Here is a 19,228-nt window from a genome sequence, read left to right as displayed (position 1 = left end):
GTTTGCTGCCACTGTCACTCCATTCACTGCTGGTTTCCCTTGAGAGCCACCCTAAATTAAGGTGTTTTGTCAGTTCCCTAATGTGAGTTTCAGTCAAATGTAAAGGGGGGGTCAGATCTCTTCTCCTCAAGTAGGATAATTAGTTTCCTCAATCAGAAGTAGCTGCTGCTCCTCAGCTCTTAGGGAAGGGTCACCGAGGGCTCTCCCTGCGCTGCTCCAGAGCCGGGTCGGGCAGATGTTGCCTCTGGGGCTCTGAACGAGGTACAGGAGTCACCACTTAAACCGCTTTGACACATTTTATGCCAGAGTTACTCATCAGACAAAGGACAAGACACCAACCCTTGGAGCCAGAGGACAAAAGAAGAAAAAAAAGCCAGATACAGGACAGGTATGTTGGCTACTTTGCCAGGTTACTTTATGTAACGTCACAGAACCGTTGCCATAGGAACATTACGCAGGTACACTCGTGGTTGGTTTGGCTTTAACGGTGCTCCCCACGGACCCAAAGATGAGGTCTGTAGTGACACATTAACCTCGCTCCTTCCTTCCCTGGATTTTAGTGGCACGCGCGCTAAAGAAGCTGCAGCTGAGCTCCCAGCCCGTGCCTGGCCGGGAAGCTTTGGAGTTCCGAGGAGAAAGGCGGCTGCGTCCTCGTCCCAGGGCACTCACTCATCTTCTCTGGCTCCCAGCGGCATCTTCTCCCTACCCTGAGAGGCAGATGGAGCTCCTCGAGCATCGGCCACGCTCTGCCAGCTCCCGGGACACGGTGCACGTGAAATAACTCAAGTAAAACTCCAGGAAAAATCCATTTTAACTTTGCTGTATTTATATACTATATAAATTTTACATGCTATATATTTACAGTGGGGCAAGTGCTTTCTTTATCTTTAAAAAAACAAAGATCAAACTTTTAGACATCTCTGAACAACACAGCTTGTATAAACCAGACAGATTATTCAGATGAACTGTATTTAATACAGGTTCCCCACTCATCTCCTGATGCAGGACCAGTGAATAATAAGTGCATCACAGTTTGATAGCATTTAATAATAAAAATAAAAATCACAGTATGAATTTGTCTGTAACTAGACACTTTAGAGAGACAAAACAGACAACTGAGACTTAAGACAAATGACAGTATATTAAGAAAATGTAATAAAAACATATGGAACAATATACAAATAGTCTTGAGAGATACATTCAGAACTGCATATTCGTTGTTTCACAATGTTGAAAACCAGAAGATTTTCTTCAGATCTTGAATATAACTCAAATGTGAAGTAAATTAGTTTCTAGTGTCAGACCACAGAAAAAAAAAAATAAAAATGAAGCTCTTGCAAAACTTGTGAAGTTTTAAATAAGTCTTTAAATTAAATATACAGACTGTCAGTTGCAATTTTTATACTTCCTGGTCGCTCTTGCACCAGATGTCTTAACTTGGAGTAACATTACATGAATAACATAAAGTCAACCTGAGTCTGTAATTAAGCAGCATTTGAGATGGTCTATTCCAGGGCATTATCTCACCTCAGTGAGATATTTATGTGGTAATTTACAATGTTCAGCAGTTGTAAAAAGTTTTCACCCTTTTGGATTAGAAGTATATTTTAAAAAAGAAAGTCTCAAGTTAAAAACTAAAAAAAAGTTCTTATATGGTAAAATCTGTACAGAAATGTTAAGCACCACTTATGACTGGATTTTTGTCTTGATGGTAATTGTTTTGATAATAAATTTTAAGTTTTGATGGTCAATATTGGTAATGTCAGGTAATTGAAGGTAAGAAGTCGTGGGTTTTGATGATAAAAAGTCGTTGATTGGAAGGTAAAGGGTTGCTGGGGTGGGTGGGAAGAAGTCGCTGGGTTTGGTGGTGGGTTTAGTCTGAGTATTGAAGGCTTTCCTCAGTCAGCTCCACACCTGAAAGGCAAAGGGAAGCAAGGTCAGTCCTGTCACGGCACTGAACATCAAACTGGGTCTCAGTGGCTCCATTTCTAACACAGAAGGTTCAGAGCTGCCCCCTCCATCTGCTCTGTGACTGCAGGATCCAGCTCTCCCAGCCTGAGCCCATTCCAGTTCTAGGCTGAGGCTGCTGACCCATTTCAGAGCACGAGGACAGAGCCACCTGCTCCAACAGCAAGTGCTGGACCTCAGGAAGTCCCATTTAGCTGAAGGTTTGCCTTGACAGCACCTCTGTGGTCAGGCTGACCCAGCCCTACCCACCCAGAGCCTGCAGAAACTCCCTGCAGAGAACAGGTAAGAACGTGGGATATAAAGCGCTTTAGAGCAACCAACACACCCTCCTTCACCTCAGCCAGCAACCTCACTGCCCCAGGACAACGAGGTGCAAGGCATTTATTATCTCATATTTATCTTCTCCGTGTATTTCAGTTTAGAAAAACCCAAGTTTGCCATCTGCTGGCCAGAGAACTCCCTAAAGCCAAACCAGCACTGAGCACATGCATTTTACCCTGTTTAGTTCCTGATTTATCAGCTAGACCTGAGACACTTTTAGTGCAATAAGGGTTATTTTGATATCAGTATAATAAAAAAAGGTCTATTTTTACCACATTAGTATTTGAAAGACCTCAGTTCAGTCCTTCTTTAATTTTCCTTGTTTAAAATAATGGGTGAACAATCAGCTTTCTCTCCACACTGTATTTTCAGAAACTTTGGGTTGCTTATGTCCTAAATTAAGACAATCAGTTTTCCACCAATGCATTTCCTCTTTGCCTTGGGCAAACTTTTCAGTGCAAGAATCTACTAACTGTGGCAATTTACCTCAATGTGGAAACCACATGAAATCCTGGGAATCTCTTTCAGGATTAAACTTCTCCAAATAGCAAAATGCACTCAGCCATAATGACACTTTCAGCACTGGGCTGGTAATGAGCAGGACTGTCACTGACAACTCACCCAATTCCTAAATTGTGGGTAGGTGTAAAATGTAGAAAATGTAACAATAAAACTTGCTTTTGGATAGTGAGCTGCCCTTCTTCAGGGATCACTTCAAATATCCACGTGTAAAATAGCTGGGGGATTGTTCTGGTTTTTATATATCAGTAACTGGAACTGGTTTATGTCAGGTAACAGGCATTTGAAAAGGTTTCATTTCTACAACAAACACTTCTGTTCAGAAAAAATGTCATGGGAAATGCTGTCAAATTTGATTTTAGATGTTGCATGTGTGGCAGTGTGCAGTCTTTCTTCATTGCATAATTCTAGAGCTAATTAATTTAATTCATTTATCTACTGAGAGCCCAAGTCAAGATTATGACAAGCAACAGCTGAGAGTTCAGTGTGAATTCAGTCAGGCATTCGAGTTGGTATTTAGGTTTTTTCTAAGAAGCACCAAACAGGCTTTTTTAAAAAAATATTAAGAATTGGGAAAGAGCTGCTTCATCAGCCCACTTCTACGTATTTTTAAGCCTAAACTAACAGAAAAAAGCCACAACTAAATGAAATAGCAGGATTTTAACACACCCTCCAGGTGTTAAATTGGGAAGTGTCCTCTGGAGGGTTGACAACTGAGCTTAAGAGAAGGCAGAGGTGCACCTGAACCAGCAATATTTCGGTATTATCACCAATTTCTGTTACTCTGAATAAGCAACCAGCAGTTTCTGTGCCATGAAACAGCTGAACACAGTATTTTATTTAAATCACAGAACGGTTTGGGTTGGAAGGCACCTTAAAGATCACCTATTTCCAACCCTCCTGACACGATATTGTTTGGAAGGCACGAAATATAAAGCAGAGATTTCATCACAGAAGCATTTAAAGGCTGTTCTGAATCAAAAGCAGTCCTGCCAACAGCCTGGGCTTCCTTACCTCTGCCACACTCCTGGGATGCCACGGAGCTGCATTTCTTGCTGTCACCTGCACCAGAAGGCTTCTCTTCATTGTAGGGTTGTTTACTGCCCTGGCTTCTGTATTGCTCACATAAATGGTCATCTGGAGGACGGGATTCTTCTTGCTTCTCCCATGTTTTCTTCTGGAAACGAGGATCTAAATATTCCAATAAGTCTTTCAGTTTCCTGTCGTGCTTCTTCTTTTTCTTCTTTTTCTTATGTTTGCGATTGTCATTGTCAAAGTGGAGCACAGAGCAATCCAAATCATAAAGTCTGAAGGAAACATGCAAGTTAAAAATAGACAGACAGATGTGGCACTTGATGTATTATATGAAATGTTATTTATTTTACCACAGGTGGCGACTTGCAGCGTGTTTTGTGGTCATTCCTGCACATCTAACTTACTTTAGACGCAGCAAACTTAAGCCCTCAGCATGAAGGACAACAGCTCCTGGTTCGTACACAGATCGTTAACAGGGGCTGGTTGTGGAATATGGGGTTTTTTAAAAAAAAAAAAATTTAAAAAATTCAATTTGTAGCCTAATCAAAAACCGTGTGCAATGTTACTCTGACTGCGATGTCCAGCTCTAGTGTCCTAACACAATTCAGCAATATCTTTCCTATCTTCACTTGACCAACCTAATGACATGATCCCGTCACGTTATGGCAAAAAAATAACTTAGAAACAATGGAAAAAAAGGCAGACATGAGAAATACCCAGAAAATAATTAGGAAAAAAATTGCTGATTATGCTGGAATCCTTGCTTACTTGTAATCCTTCTCTCGATGTTTATCTTTGGACTTCTTTTTCTTCTTGACCTTCTTATACTTTTTGATTCTTTGGTCATCTACCTTTCTGTATTTCTTTTCTATGTCACTGCCACTTTCTTCCTGGTGGGAGTATCTTCTTTTGCTGTTCCTCAGTTTGTCGTTTTCCCGGGAAGAGTCCTCCGGGTGTGAGTGTGCTGGCAGGGGTGGCAGCGCGTGCCTGTCCCGGGAGTATCTGTCAGGATGCTGCTGAGGTACTGAACAGTGGTGAAGGTTTGCTCTGTGGCTGCTGAAGTGATGTAAATCCTCCTCCCGAGGGAGTGGGGTGTGAGCCCACCTGCTTTTGCAGTGATAATCCTTGTGGGACCTGCTGTAAGGTTGGCTCAACTTGTCATAGTCTTTATCACAGTGAGAGGACCTCCTCTCTCTGCCATCCCTGGTTCCGTGGGAGGAATAATAATCGTTGTAGTATCTGCATTTTTCCCATCTCCGTGGCTCATCTTGGTAGTATCTTTCTCTATTCCAAGCTCTCTCCCCTTTGGAATAGTAATACCTATTCCTGTCTTGTTCTGTCCTTTCTCTGCTTCGGGATCTGTAACGAGAGTATTTCCCTGAGCTCCTGCCATTGCTTGGACTGCTCCTGTCATTGTGGGAAGATCTGTACCTGCTCTCACTGCAATAGTCCTGCTTGTGACGGCTCTGCTTGTTCGTGTCCACGCTGCGAGAGCTCCTCCTCCTGTGGGAATGTTCCTCTGCTTTGCTCCTGCTCTGCCTCTCCCTCTCCTCAGTGTCAGAGTTCTCCCTCTTCCTTCGGTAGTGCTCTTTGTCAGTTCTTTTAAAGTCGTGTATTTTTTTCTTATTTTTTTTCAGATGTCTCTCTTCTTCACATATTTTACTACTCAGTCCCTCGTCTGCTCTAGAAAATTGGCTTTCCAATACTTTATCCAGCTTGGTAATGGAAGAGTCATTAACAGGCGGTACCTCTACATAATTATTAGAAATGTCCTTTGTATCTTGGCATTTATCTGTAATATCTAGAGATGCAAGTTTTTTAGAACTACATTCAGTGTCAGGCTTCACAGAGGAAGTTTGCCCTAATTTCTCTTTGCTCTCAGGAGACCCTTTGATGTACAAAGGGTTTTCTTTTGAAATGAGTTCAGGTTCTTTTGATCTTCTTGGTTTGTCTTTGTCTCTGATGTCTTCAGACTCACGCTGCCCAAGGAATTCATCTTCAGTGTCCAAGGATTTTTTCCTGACCTTGTGCTGACCATTGATATTGAGATGTGCATTATCAGCTTTTGTTATAATACTTTCAGCAACTTCTTCTTTGGTAAAAATGGTTTCAGAATCTGGTTGAGTAAAAAGTTTCTCAACCTCACAGCTAAAGTTGGAAGGAACCTTCCTGGATTCTTCATAAGCAAACAGTGCTTCCATGACTACAGTTTCCATAAGACCATCATTCTCAGAAGATTTCTGAGGTCCAGATACACTGCACAAAACAAAAACATAATTTTAACTTGAAAAAGTCCTTATAAAACAGAAATATTAGGGAGTTTAGTAAAAAAATTGGTGGCTAATGCCAAACTCTGCAAGACATTCCTTTTAGAAACCTATTCTTGCACCTTCCTCAGCTCCCAGGGAAAGTGTTTTTCTTCTCTCACTTCTGCAAGTATTACCTTAAAAAAACACACCCAACACATCCATCTCCTTCCACTTGCAGCTCTGAATCACATCAACAGCCACAACAACCACAATTGCTCTTCCCCCTCTAGAAAATACTAAACACACAGATTTCCCACTCTCTCCCAAATGGGAGAACAGACGGTGGGAATGTACATTCACTCATATCAGGATGGAAAAGAGGAATAGCAAAAGTATTCCAGACAATGGAAGAAAAATGTAAAAACATTCTATAAAAGTTTTCCAAAAGGCATTTGCCAGTGTTTAGTGTCACAATAACGCGTGCCCAGTGCTGATGTTTGCGATACTACACGTGCAATGTGGAGTTCTCTGTACTGATGTAAATCTTTCTGTTAAGTAGTATTAGTAGACAGACAGGTGAAATAATGACAAAATTTCTTCTTTTAACCAGAGTGCACTCCTTTTACCTTTTCTCCTCTGACAAGCTGTTCAGCTGGCTGTATGTGAGAGAGTCTAAGACACCTTGAGGATTGGGTGACAAAGCTTGAGGCATCTACAATTAAAACACAGAAGTTAACAAACAGGAAAAAAAGAGTTCTCTTTAGTAGAAAACTATCATTTGTAAAACGATAGACAAGAGCACACTGAGTTACCAATATATTTTATGAAACTTATGAAGCAATATCTGAGCTGAACTTCTCTGATGTTGAACACTTCTGACGTGACAGCTCAGCTTTGTGAATTCAGTGGGATCACAGCACAACAAAGGGTCAGAACGACACTCGTGCTGTGTGTTTCCTTGGCATTTCCCAGGAAGCAGGAACACTGGAATGCTGATGAATACAGAACATATCACGGGTGAGAAAGTCCAGATGGAACAGACGTAACTCACCGTTTCCAGCACTCCGTTTGCTTTAGGAAAGAACATCTCAGAAGGTTTAACAGGTTGGACTTGGCAAGTGGAATCTTCAAGTTTCAGTCCATTTTCTTTATATTCGTTATCTAAACTAATAGCACCATTTAGGGAATCGATTTTTGGCAGCTCGTGCTGGGATCTCTCTTCAGCACTCGGGCAGGACGAGTGGGAGTTCTGCAATGTGCGGACCACCTTTCCAATCAGAATTCCATTGGAAGATATCACGTTGCAATTCCTTTTAAACAAGCCCTTTGACTCCTCGGGTTTTCCTGAAGGTTCTGCACCGTAAGGGACCGTGTTCTCAGAACCCAGCTTGGGGTTTCCATTCACTGCTGGCTCAGTGAAGATTTCGTCAGGGAGTTCCTGTTTGGGGACGTGAGCGGGGAGCGACGCCGGGGGTAGATTTGAGGTAGGCTCTGCTGCAGAGGGGTTCGTAACTGTGGATGAAGGGACAGGCTTGCTCAGGTCCTCATCCTCCCCAGCACTGCTCGGACACTCCAGCTGGGGCACAGTCTGACGTGCAGGCAGTTTGTTGTGAATACTGATAGTGATCTTCTGGTTTTTTGACGGGTCAGTCATTGAAGGCCTGGAAATGGCCCAGTTTTGAACACAGGCTGTTGGGGGAGCTGACGAAGGCCTTTTTACAGCCACACCAACTGCACTGGGATCCTCTTTCAAGGGTCCATTTCCATTTAAGCGACTTGAACTCTGCATTTAAAGACATTGCAAAATGGGTATGTTTGAACACACAGCAATCCAAGTTTTAAAACGTGAAATTCTCCTACTGTACACTTCTACAAATTGCTCAAACCTAAGGAAACACCTCCCCTTCCAATATAAGTGTGAGTCCAACAAGTGTGTTTAATTCCTGCCTCTGGTTAACTGCAGATTGGTATCAAATGAGCATCATTATTGAAACCCACCCAAACAACATAACATTGACCAAAGCTATTCCCAAAAAATACTTATTTTCCTCTTAAAACATTCCATGACAACACTGGAATAATTCTTCTGGTAATCAAGAACACAGTTTCAACTGAAGTGACGCTGATGGGGGCGGGGTGGGGGATATTTACCTTTTAAATTTAAATTATTTAAGCATTAGTAGACTTGTCTCAAGAGCATAGCTCTCAGTGCTTTAGAAAGCTGAGCTGGGAGGATAAAGTAGTGAAGCAGCATGGCTGCACAATTCAGGATTAGCCACTGTTCGAGCAGCTCTGGCTGCAGCGCGGAAGGGAAAACACAACAACAACAACACCCCCTCCACACCAACCCCCACTGTCACTTGGTGCCGTTCTCTGCCCCCTGTCATCACCTTGATCATGTGAGGAGGCAGCCGTGGTCCCATGAAGCCAGGCTGTTTGCTGGCTCCCCGCTGGCCCAGGAAGGGGCGGGGGTAGGTCGGGGCGGGCAGGTAGAACGCGCGTTCCCCCAGCGTCAGGTCGTAGCGCCTGCAGGAACAGCAGGGACTCAGCTCAGGGCTTTGCTGGCAGCCTTTTCTTGGATTAAACCCCACCCCATAATTTCCCAGGAACAGTGTATATATGACGTGGAAGACAGATACAAAAGGCTTAGCCAAGACTGCAAACTGAAAATTAGGCAATGGTCTTCCCACAATGATGTCCTTCTCAGAGCAGTAACTCAGGCTTACATCATCTGTGGCCATCATCTCTCCTCTGGTCTAAATTAACCAGCTACAAAGAGCAGATATACAGCAGGATACACAAGTGCAGAAGTTTAAGGCCAAGCAATGAAAGGATTTAAATAAATGACATGGGGAATTCTCAGTTAGGTAAAAGTGAATTGTACAAACAGTAATATTTTCCTAGGGGTGAAAAGGCTTAAAGAAAAGAAGAAGTCATTTGATAGTAAAAACATTCTGAACACATTTAGTGGTTGTTATTACCTGATATAAAAAAGTACATAAGCTTGCTGATTGAGAACTGTTTTGATATCAGAAAGTTCTACTGAGGCATCATTCATTCGATACCAAAGTCCATTACCAGCCTGCAAACAGAGATAATGTATCTTCAGATGAACTGCACGTGTTCCAAAGGACATCACAGACAGAACCCCACAGAACAAACCATACCACAGCAAAGCCAACAGAACACACAATGCAATCTTCTCCCCTCGAAATGTTACCACTAACATTTTAATTTCTTTGCCAGCACAGATTTTCCCCTGCTAGAAATGGAGCTGTGTCTACCTTGATGAAGCAGAGATAGTGCCCAGCATTGCAGTTGAAGCCACTGTGTACAAGAACTGCATATAAAGCATAGATGAGAGGTTCTCCAATGGACTGGGACATGTATGCTCGAAGATCCAAATATTCAGGGTATTTTACATCCTAAACACAAAGAAGATTCAAAAATTATCCTGAAATGATTCCAACTAGGATTACATTAATATATTTTTTTGATTCACTTAAAAATACCTATTCTCATAATATTTAATAATTTAAGTTGCAGGGAACTATTTTCTACAGAGTTAGCTCTATAAAGTACATTCTTATGGTCACACAGGAACTTTATCATTATTTCAAAAATGAAGGAGTCATAGCTGTTGTATTGACTTTTCTTCCACTACAGTTACTGCCTGAACACATGAACAACTTCAACATGAGTGTTCATCTCTGGGAAATGTTCCATTCCAAGAAGGTAAAGCAGCATTACAGCTGTAAATGTACCTTGTTGATCTTTCCACCTGTAAAATTTGCGAATCTTTTCAGGGATATTGTGAGGACGTTGGAAGAGCGATGGATCGTGTATCTCTTGGACGCTGGAACCATCTTTTTACACCTTCAAAACAAGCACAGACACATTTTTAACAGTATATTCTTTTCTCACCCAAAAGTCCAAGGAGTTTCATGCTCTTTGAATGATATTTACTTGCATAATATGTCAGAGCTTTTCATAAATCCATACATTGTATTTCAGCTTTGTTAACAGAGGGGAGATAGCAGGATATAAGAGGACAGCTCTACAGAACAAAGAATAAAGGATTTAGAACTTATCCTTTTGATAGCCAAAGAAATGCCTGAGTATTTCTTATGCCAAAAAGGTAAGGCTGTAAAAAATGTTTAAAAAAAATTATATTAAGGGGAAAAAAAAAAAAATCACTGGAAGGAAAAATTCTGCAGGAGACAATTGGGGAGTGTTACATTTTCATGTCCTGAGGTTGTCTGGAAAGACACTGATTCCATCTGCAGTCCTTCAAAACAAAATTGCTCATCCTGTTGGTTGCATTCAAAGGCAGCAGGTACAGAGTAAGCCCTGAAATGCAACCACCAGCACAAAGACTGAAACGTGTCCCTTTACATTGTCAAGAAAAATCCTGTTGAGAGTTAACAATCAGAAAGAATTAAATAGCCTCTTTTCAGACTCTGATGTCAAAACACAAGGCTGAGAATTCCAAACTGATGGAGAAAGCCTAGGAACAGAAAAAAAAAGAGACCCACTCAAAATAACTAAAAAAACCCCACACGTGATTTATAAAATTCTATGAAACCCGTAATTACAGACAAAGTTTTCAGGCAGTAATCTTTATTAGAAAAAAATCATGAAATCATGGTAAGAAATGAAATGAAAACATCAATTAGAAAAAACTGGAAAGTAATATAATAGTTTACCAGCAATAGAAATGATACTGTACAAACACCAAACCTTTCTTTTTAAACTCACAAAAAGCCAGAAACATCTGGGTTTATGCATGACTAAACTCCTCACCCCCCACATTAATGAAGGATCATGAAATTCAGATGTGAGGTGCTTATTACAGTTATCTTACTCATCCTCAGCCCCAGTCTGGAAACTATGGGAATTATTCCAATATTACATGTTGCTTGCTGGGACCCAGGGAGTAAAATGAACCTGGGATTAAACTGGTGCAATAGCCTGTTGGATGCCCTTTATTCAATACCTGCATTCAGATGTGCTAATTAACTAAAGTTTTCCAACAACAAAAAGCAGGGATTGCATTTTTCATTTGGAAGGATCAGACAGGAATGTTACAGAACCGAGCCTGGTGGTCTTTGCTTTTCTGAGCTTACATTTGAACAACAAACTTGTTTGGCCAAAATAGCTCACACGAATGGGCAGGGCTCTCCCATATGTTGGAACATTTCCCATATGGATGAGCACACAGAACATTTGAGCTCCACAGCTTTCACTAAGCACAGGTCAGGCTTAGGGTGGCTCATTTCAGACAGAACTCATCCACAGGTGTTCCAGGAGCCCTCAGAGGTTGTCACTGAGCCTGTTCACATTCACCAAGACCCAACCTCAGTTTGTTTCCCACGACCTTCAGCAGGAAGCTGGTGTTGCCTCCCACCCCAAATCCTCGCCCTCAGCTCTGTGCTCAGCTCACACTACTGATCAGACATTCCTTTATCTTCTGGCCACATTCCAGAGCACAGCTCCACACTCAGGAAGGCTGACAAGCCCCAGTGTGGACAAGACGAGGAATAAAAGTCTAATGTGAGCTCATGGCCACAATTCTTACAATATATTTCCAAATATTCAATCAGAAACACACAAATTACTCACTTAGAAACAAAATGCCTTATTTCCCAAGGTTGGAATGATTTCAGTGTATTTGTTGCACAACCAAAATAAAACAAAACAGAGCCAAGTCTCACTATCTTATTGCTAAACAAAGTCAGAAGAGAACTCCTGCTCTAAGTCATGCACTGCATTAAACACATATCTTGTATTAAGGTGTAATTAATAATAATCTTACTTGCTACATTTATAGCTGTTTTCACCATCCAGTTGTTCTGGTTTCACGAATTGTTCCAGAGCTCTGGTGACAGATGTAACTGCCTGGATGAGTAAGAGATTAGAGCACTAAGTCACAAGAAATGCAAAATTTCAAACACTTTAGCACTTCACAAGAGGACCTTGCTAGTTTGTACCTAAGTGACCTATTGTGAACCATCAAACACTGTGAAGAAAGGAGGCAGAAACAGCACACTGAGCATTTACCTCATTTGAAAATGGTTCTTCTTCAAAATAAATGAATTCTGCAATGCCACAGACAGCATCTGTGGTATGCTTTGGCATCAGTAACGAGAACAATCAACCCATCAGTCTAACAATAGATGTATACTGAAGTAGAATAATTGAGAAGTATGATAGCATCACTGTTTGTGTAGATATAATAATTATTTTTCCAGCTTAAATCCAATACAAACATGGAGACCATTTACATGGCTTCCACAGAACAACACAGTCCAATCCGCTCCCATCCACTCCCGAGCTCTTTTGTTCCAGCAATATTTGTTTTTAGGCAAAATGACTTTATTTTACAAAGCTCTACAAGTCTTTACACCCTCAGAGAACTCCTCACCTTTATATCCAAGGTAACGTCGAGGAAGGGCTCGTACGTGTCCGACACTGCCTTGCAGTTCAAGCACTTCACTGCAGTCAAAATACAAAGGCTTAACAAGAGGTGAAGGACACTGGGCTAATTTCAATTATTAATACATACTAGTTTAGTCAAACTACAGACTCCTTTACTACAAACAGACATGGATCAGTTCAAAAAACAGTAATTTTTTTTTAGAAGTACCTCGGGATCTTAGATATCCTCCAAAGATTTGATAAATAAGTGTGGTGGCTTGAGAAGATCTGTCCAATCTGGAAAAAAATTAAGAGTCAGACCTCAGAAGACTGAAGGCACAGAGTTAACCTCTCAAACATTTTTTAATGACAACCAAGGACATAGTTTTTTTATTTGTGATACTAAAAAAATGAGTAAGAGGGGTTAGGGAACATTAAGAGTTAATTTGTTTATGCTTACTTGGTGCTCCCATTCAAGCAAGCCTTCTGTAAAGCATCAACAGTGAAGCATAAGAATTCATGTGCATCCTCTTGACTGCCAAAATGGAAATGTTTTCCTATTCCTAATAAATAAGAAGGTTATTATTTATCTCTTACAGAATGAAAGCAAACGTGTGTTACTAAAATAGCTCTTCTTTAAAGTATCAAAATTATTTAGAAAAATTAGAAAAAAACCCACAACAAACTATACCAAATTACTTACTTTTAAGGCCATTGATAACAGATGTAGGTTTGATGGCATTATTAGAGCAACACAGGACCTGGTTGATGTGACTTTCCATTGTGCACATCATACAGAATCCTTCTACATGACCTGAACAGAGAGAAAGTGTAGCAGTCTGGTCAAATATGCATTGCTACAAACCATCCCCCCCCCCCCAAAATAACAATCTTTAATTTACAGGTGAAATGTCCACTCTCCATGCTACAGTCTCTTGTCCTAAGGTGCCAATACCCCAACATTTTTGTATTGTTGTGCAGAATAAAAACCATAGAATCCCAGACCAGGCTGCTCAAAGTCCCACCTAACCTGACCTTGAACATTCCCAGTGGAAGGTTATCCCTGCCCACAGCAGGGGGTTGCAACTAAATGATTTTTAAGGTTCCTTCCAACCCAAAGGATTCTATGATTCTTAACTGAAATAATTTTTACATATGGGAACGATACATAATTAAATTTCTAGGAATAAATACTAAGATATCAGACTAGAAAGCATACAGGTCCCTTAGTAAAATACACATTTATGGATATGAAAAGAGGCTCCCTTAGGCTTCAAATAAATTCAAATAGAAAAATGGAATTCAAAGAACACAAGTTCAAGGGTTTAAAAAATACAAACTTTCACTTAGAATAAAATCAGTCTAAATTTTAATATAGTCCTCCAAAAATTTCTATTTCAGGTCATAAGAGATTAACCTGTAATGCTTTCTAGGGTTTGGGTTTTTTTAAATGGGTCAACACTGACCATATAATCATCTGACCATATAATCACTGGCCATATAATCTGTCACAGTATTAGTGCAGTACAGCATCCAGGCTGTGAAGGCCAAGAATCTTCAAAGCCAACATCCCAAATTTTATCACCTTTCTGCCAGCAGGAAACCCAAATGCCAAACGTTGATCAAATGCCTTCCTTTACAACGTACTTCATTATTCGCACGAAGCAAGAAATGATCTTTTCTTTAAGTTTTACCACAGCACATTAAATTAACAAATTCACTTTATTTGCTATTCTGAGCCTCCTGTTAAGAGAATCATTGAATCGTTCAGGCTGGAAAAGACCTTTAAAGATCGCGTTCAAAACCCGCTTCTACCCATCCAACGGGACAACTCAGAATTTCCTTCACACGATCACCGCTTTTCTTTTCACCTTCAGAGCTGCCCAACAGATTTATAAGGTTAGAAAGTACTCACATGACTTGGTGTGCTCAAGGGACAGCATGTAGTTGGCAAGAGGAGGCGTGTAGGTCAGACACTGGAGAGTGGAGTTGAGGAAACACGTGTTGCCGAGGTTCTGCAGCCCAACCCCAACGCTCTGGGTTTGTTGCCAATCCATACAGATTTTCTCAGGTGGAAAAAGAATCCTTTGTGGCGGAGCAATCCCATCGTTAACAACTGCAAAACGGTGGTTTGAGAGGCACGTAGTGGTTTGGGTTTAAAGAGGGGGTTTGAAGAGCAGCATCCTGCAGGAGCACCCTGAAGAACCAGCTCCAAAGCACAGCAACACAGGATGCACTGCCACTTCAGTTTGCTGCTCAACACACTGGTTTGGACAACACTTTATTTACCTGTTCTAATTCTTCCAATGAAAGAGAAACTACCAGTCTTATTTTAGTACCAGGTTTCTTTACATCTATACTGTTTATCAATTAAATTACTGGGTTTTTCCTCAGTAAGTAGCACAGAAAGTAACCTCCCAGATACCAGATCTCTCCCTGAGCAGCATTATCATTCAAAGACTTGTAAATAATGGAAGCCACGAGCAGCCACAGTAAAATGTACTTTCCTCTGCCTAACGGGAAAGATCTGGGTAAATCTATGTATTATGAAAATCTGCCCTTATTTGATTGTAAAGAGATCAACACTAATTTACAAATAGATAAAACTAAGTTCTGCAACACTTGTCCCTTCAGTTGCCTCCGGGGATGCACAGAATTGAGGTCTGCCACTAAACTCTCAGTTCATCACAGTCCCATTTTACAGCAGTGCAACAACCAAGAACTGCTTCTACTTTTGTTTTGTTTTGAAAAAAAAACCAGGGGGAGGACAAAAGACACACTTACCTAGATCTCTTTGGGCAAAAGGCTTCGATTTTTGAGATGATCTACAATAAATATGCCCTCCAGGGCCTTTGTCCACAGAGACTTTGTTTGGATCTTCTGCAGGCGGTACCCGGCCCAAACTCGCGGTGCGTGACGTCATTTTTTTAGTACGGGGTTTCATAGATTTGTCAGACCTTCTCGATGAAGATTTTTTAGACTTTGAGGATTTGGGCTTGTTAACTATGGTCATTGTTCATATCTGCAACAAGGCAAAAGTTCTGTTTGACATAAGGAACATCGAGAAGCACTGCAGAAAGAAAAGACTACTGGCAATCCCGTCGCCGAGTCTCAAAGAGCTTGAAGAACTAAGCAGCTGCTAAGTATGATTAAAAGCCAAGAAACAAACCTCCAAAACTCAAAAATAATTGCACCCAACACGAAACTAAACACTCAAAGTAGAACTGTCCATCAAAACTGCATCGATATTACTTTTAACTTCAGTGACTGATGGCACTTCTCACACTTTCATGGGATTTTAAACCATTATAGTTACGAAGACCTTCTTAAAATAAGCTGTGGCACGTTCAGGTGTTGGCCTGTTGAGATCCAGGAGGAGTTGTTTGGCCAACATCATTTTGCTCCTGGGAACCACACACCTCTGAGGCACAGAGGATGGGATAGAGCTCTGAGAAATCTTCGGAAAGGAGATCAAGAAAACACTTGCAAAGTTATTTCCACCCGGGTTTCTTCTGCCCTTTCAAGATGTATTTGTTTGGATAGAATTTTGGCAGCACTCCTTGTGGTATTTTGCACCTATCACATTTACAATGCTCACTATCAACCAAAAGGTTGAATTAAAAAGCGTCTTTTTCAGCTCTACTTATGTAGAGTCTTAGGTTTGGCCAGGGAAAAACAACAGAGGAATGTAAGCTATAAAAAGAAAATGCTGAATGCAAAAGAAAGCAAAACAAATCCTCAGCCCTCAAGAGCAAAAGCAATAACAGCTACTACCTACTTTATAAAATGCTGATTAGGTTTTGAGATGATACGTCTTTAACTATGTGTAATTGTGTGTGCATAGTAAGCTGCTGAATAATTACATGATCAATTATCCATTTCTACATGTAAATTTTTACTACTGTCTTCCTATAGCATGTAGGGCCTTTTTAAGTTTAGGGAAACTGTAAACTTAACTGAGGGTTTAAAGGATAAGTTGCTTTGTTATACCGAAACATCTGAGAGAGTAAAGCATAAAGCAGTTTCAGATTCCTGGCACAACTTGATTGCTGATGATAAAAAGTCAGGTAGATTAAACAAAGCACAGTAAATTGGAGAACTTCTCGTCCCTCAAAAGACAAATTACGCACAAAGCCTTTAATTAGATTTTTTTTCTCCTGTAAATTCTCAATTTAAAATCCAGTCTATACACATTTTCCATTTGTAAGATTATAATACACAGAAAAGGAAAATTCATTCTCATTCTACTGGAAAATTAAGACATCCTTGTCCATTTGGAAGACTAAGATGATAGTTCTTGGGCTCAATGATTTTCAAGTAAGATCCAGACTTCAAATTGCAGATACCAGTGACATCTCCAGGGAAGGGGTTTGAACAACATATTTAAAACATATTTGCCTGACAAAAACCAGAATCAAGACACTGCAGTGAAAAGCAAACAGAAGAATGTTATCACAAAAAAAGCTTGGGCCTCATACTGACCAGCGAGGGAAACCTTACAGTATTTTTAAATTTATTTTGACAACCGAGTAACACATTACCACATATCAAGCACTACACACCAGCAGGTATCAATGCTGGTAAGAATAACTCAGACCCACCACTTCTGCAAAATATGTCAACGTAATTCTCAGTTTGGACACCACATCTCTTCGACAAAGTAGTACAAAAACTATCAACACTGCTATTTTTCCTCTCCCGTTGTTCAACGCACCTACAGACTGTGTTCCCGCACCACTGCTGAACATAAATTTACACTGCCTTGTGTATTGAGAGTTATTTCCCTGTGCTATTCCCATAACAGACTTCTCCCAGGATGATACCGAAGAGTAAACCAGATAAAACAGTTACTTTCCTCCCATTTCCAGCGTTGCATCGGCGTTGCTTAGATTTGTTTAGCAGTCTCACCACAACACACATCAGTTCCGAGTTGGAGCTAAGTATTTGTTTGGTCCCGGCTCTGCATACAATAAATCACAGCTCGGGAGGGTTTGACACGAGATCCCGTTCACAGAACCGCGTCTGACCAGGGAGTGCGACTGCGCCCTTATCTCAGTACAACGCGAAGGTTTTCGGCAGGGATTGTAAGCAAACACCAGCGGCACACGGGAACAAGAGGGAACTCCTGCAGCACCAGCCCGGGCGGGGCTATCCCGGTAAATCCCGGTAAACCCTGCACGGCACACGCCGCTCCGAGCCAAAACAAACGGGGCAGTGCGGGAACACAAACACACACCCCGCGCCGCTTTTACTTTCGTTACAAAATGAAAGGCAGGAGAGGCGGGAGTAATTAACCTCTTCGCCCTTAATGACGAGCCGCGGGACAGCTCCGAGCGCCGCGTCCCGCTGGTCGCGGCGGGACCGAGCCCGCAGCGCCCCCAAAACCCGCTCACAACCCAGCAGCCCGCCCAGCCTCGGAGTCCAGCCCGGGGTCAGAGCTGCCCGAGACACCGGCTCAGGGGTTCCGAAGGGCTTTGCTTCCCGAAAACGCTCTGACACCGACAGCGAGAGGCCGCTGGCCGGGGCAGGGAGAAGGGGCAGGGGGCAGGGGCAGGCACCGCACGCAACATGTCCGCGCTGAGCGCGGCAAGAGCCCAGAGACACACAAAACAAAACCCACGCAGGCGAGGGGGGCCGGGGACCGACCCTGGGGGAGCCCCCGCCTCGCCCTTCTCCCACCATCCCGCACACCGCCGGAGCGCCCCGCCCCGCCGCTCCCCGCGCCGCCCCCGGCCCCGCGCTGACCTGTCCGGGCCCGCGTCCCATCCCGGCCCAGGGGCCGGACCGCGGCGGCGGCGCCCAACGGCGGCTCCGTGCCCATGGCAACGCGGGGGGGGCGGCGAGGGGAGGTGAACCGGGCGCGGAGACCCCCGGGCGCGGGGCGGAGGGGCCGCGGGAGCCGCCGCGCCGAGCGGGAACAACGCGGGGCCAGGCGGAGCTCGGCGCCGCACCCGCCGCGGGACGCGGGGCCGGGCCAGGCCGGCCGCCCTCCCGCCCGCCCGCGCCGGGACGTGGGGAAGCCACGCCGAGTCCCCCACGCCGGCGGCAGCGGCAGCAGCAGGAGGAAGGAGAAGGAGGAAGGAGAGGCGGGCGGGCGCCGGCGGGACCCCGGCGCGGAACGGGGAAGGGCGGGCGCGGAGGCTCCGCCGCGCCGGGAGGGGGCCGGTCCCGCCGGCCCAGGGGGTGGCGGCGGCGGGGCTGGGTCCCTCCGCCGCGTGCTGGGGACGGCGCCCCGCCCCGCCCGGGGGTCCCACCCCCTCCGGCTGCCCGCCAGCCGGGAGGGCAGCGGCCGAGCGCCCGGCCCGCGCCCCGGCGCGGTGGGCTGGGCTGGGCTGTGCCGGCTGCTCCCGCCGGTCGCTTTCCCTTCCCTTTCCCGGGCCGGCCCCTCCCCCCGGCCCATTGATTTCCAGGCGGGAGCCGCACGCGGCGCCGCCGGGCTGTGCCGGGGGCCGCCGGCGGGCCCCGCGCTTCCCCCCCAGCCCCATTACCTGGCTCGGCCCCGCTTGACTCGGCGCTGCCGGGTCCCCCTCGCCGCAGCCCCCGCCTCAGCCCGGCCCGCTCCGCCTCCTGTTACAGCCCGTCGGGGAACAATGACGTCCCTCCGCCGGCCTCTTGCATCCGGGGCCCGGCGCCGGCCGGGCAGGCGGGCGGGCGGGCGGGGGGAGGAGAGGAGGAGGAGGCGGCGGCGGCGGCGGGGGGAGCAGCGAGCGCCTCCGGGT

The 19,228-nt window shown here is 43.9% G+C and overlaps 1 protein-coding gene across 2 annotated transcripts; it reads right to left on the bottom strand.

Moving 5' to 3' along the window:
• Positions 1 to 1,122: 1,122 nt before the first annotated feature.
• USP42 (ubiquitin specific peptidase 42) lies at positions 1,123 to 19,081 on the bottom strand. Of its 2 annotated transcripts, none has more exons than XM_050317171.1 (17): positions 18,998 to 19,081; positions 15,294 to 15,531; positions 14,425 to 14,625; positions 13,213 to 13,323; positions 12,970 to 13,072; positions 12,739 to 12,806; positions 12,517 to 12,587; positions 11,908 to 11,990; positions 9,857 to 9,968; positions 9,377 to 9,517; positions 9,074 to 9,174; positions 8,483 to 8,618; positions 7,144 to 7,875; positions 6,719 to 6,804; positions 4,612 to 6,099; positions 3,823 to 4,115; positions 1,123 to 1,914 (listed from the first exon to the last, which is right to left on the bottom strand). In XM_050317171.1, the coding sequence occupies exons 2-17, from the start codon at positions 15,520 to 15,522 to the stop codon at positions 1,874 to 1,876; spliced, it is 3,996 nt and encodes a 1,331-aa protein (XP_050173128.1). In that variant the 5' UTR covers positions 15,523 to 15,531; positions 18,998 to 19,081; the 3' UTR covers positions 1,123 to 1,873. The 2 variants fall into 2 exon arrangements, with proteins under 2 accessions (XP_050173128.1, XP_050173127.1); XM_050317170.1 differs by lacking the exon at positions 18,998 to 19,081 and adding an exon at positions 18,255 to 18,407.
• Between the last annotated feature and the right edge of the window lie 147 nt (positions 19,082 to 19,228).

The sequence above is a fragment of the Myiozetetes cayanensis genome, unplaced genomic scaffold (genome assembly GCF_022539395.1).
Source record: "Myiozetetes cayanensis isolate MyiCay16 unplaced genomic scaffold, myiCay2020 scf20-37, whole genome shotgun sequence".
Classification (NCBI taxonomy): domain Eukaryota; kingdom Metazoa; phylum Chordata; class Aves; order Passeriformes; family Tyrannidae; genus Myiozetetes; species Myiozetetes cayanensis.
The sequence above is the reverse complement of the archived record's forward strand: the minus strand, read 5'-3'. Positions and strand labels throughout refer to the sequence as shown.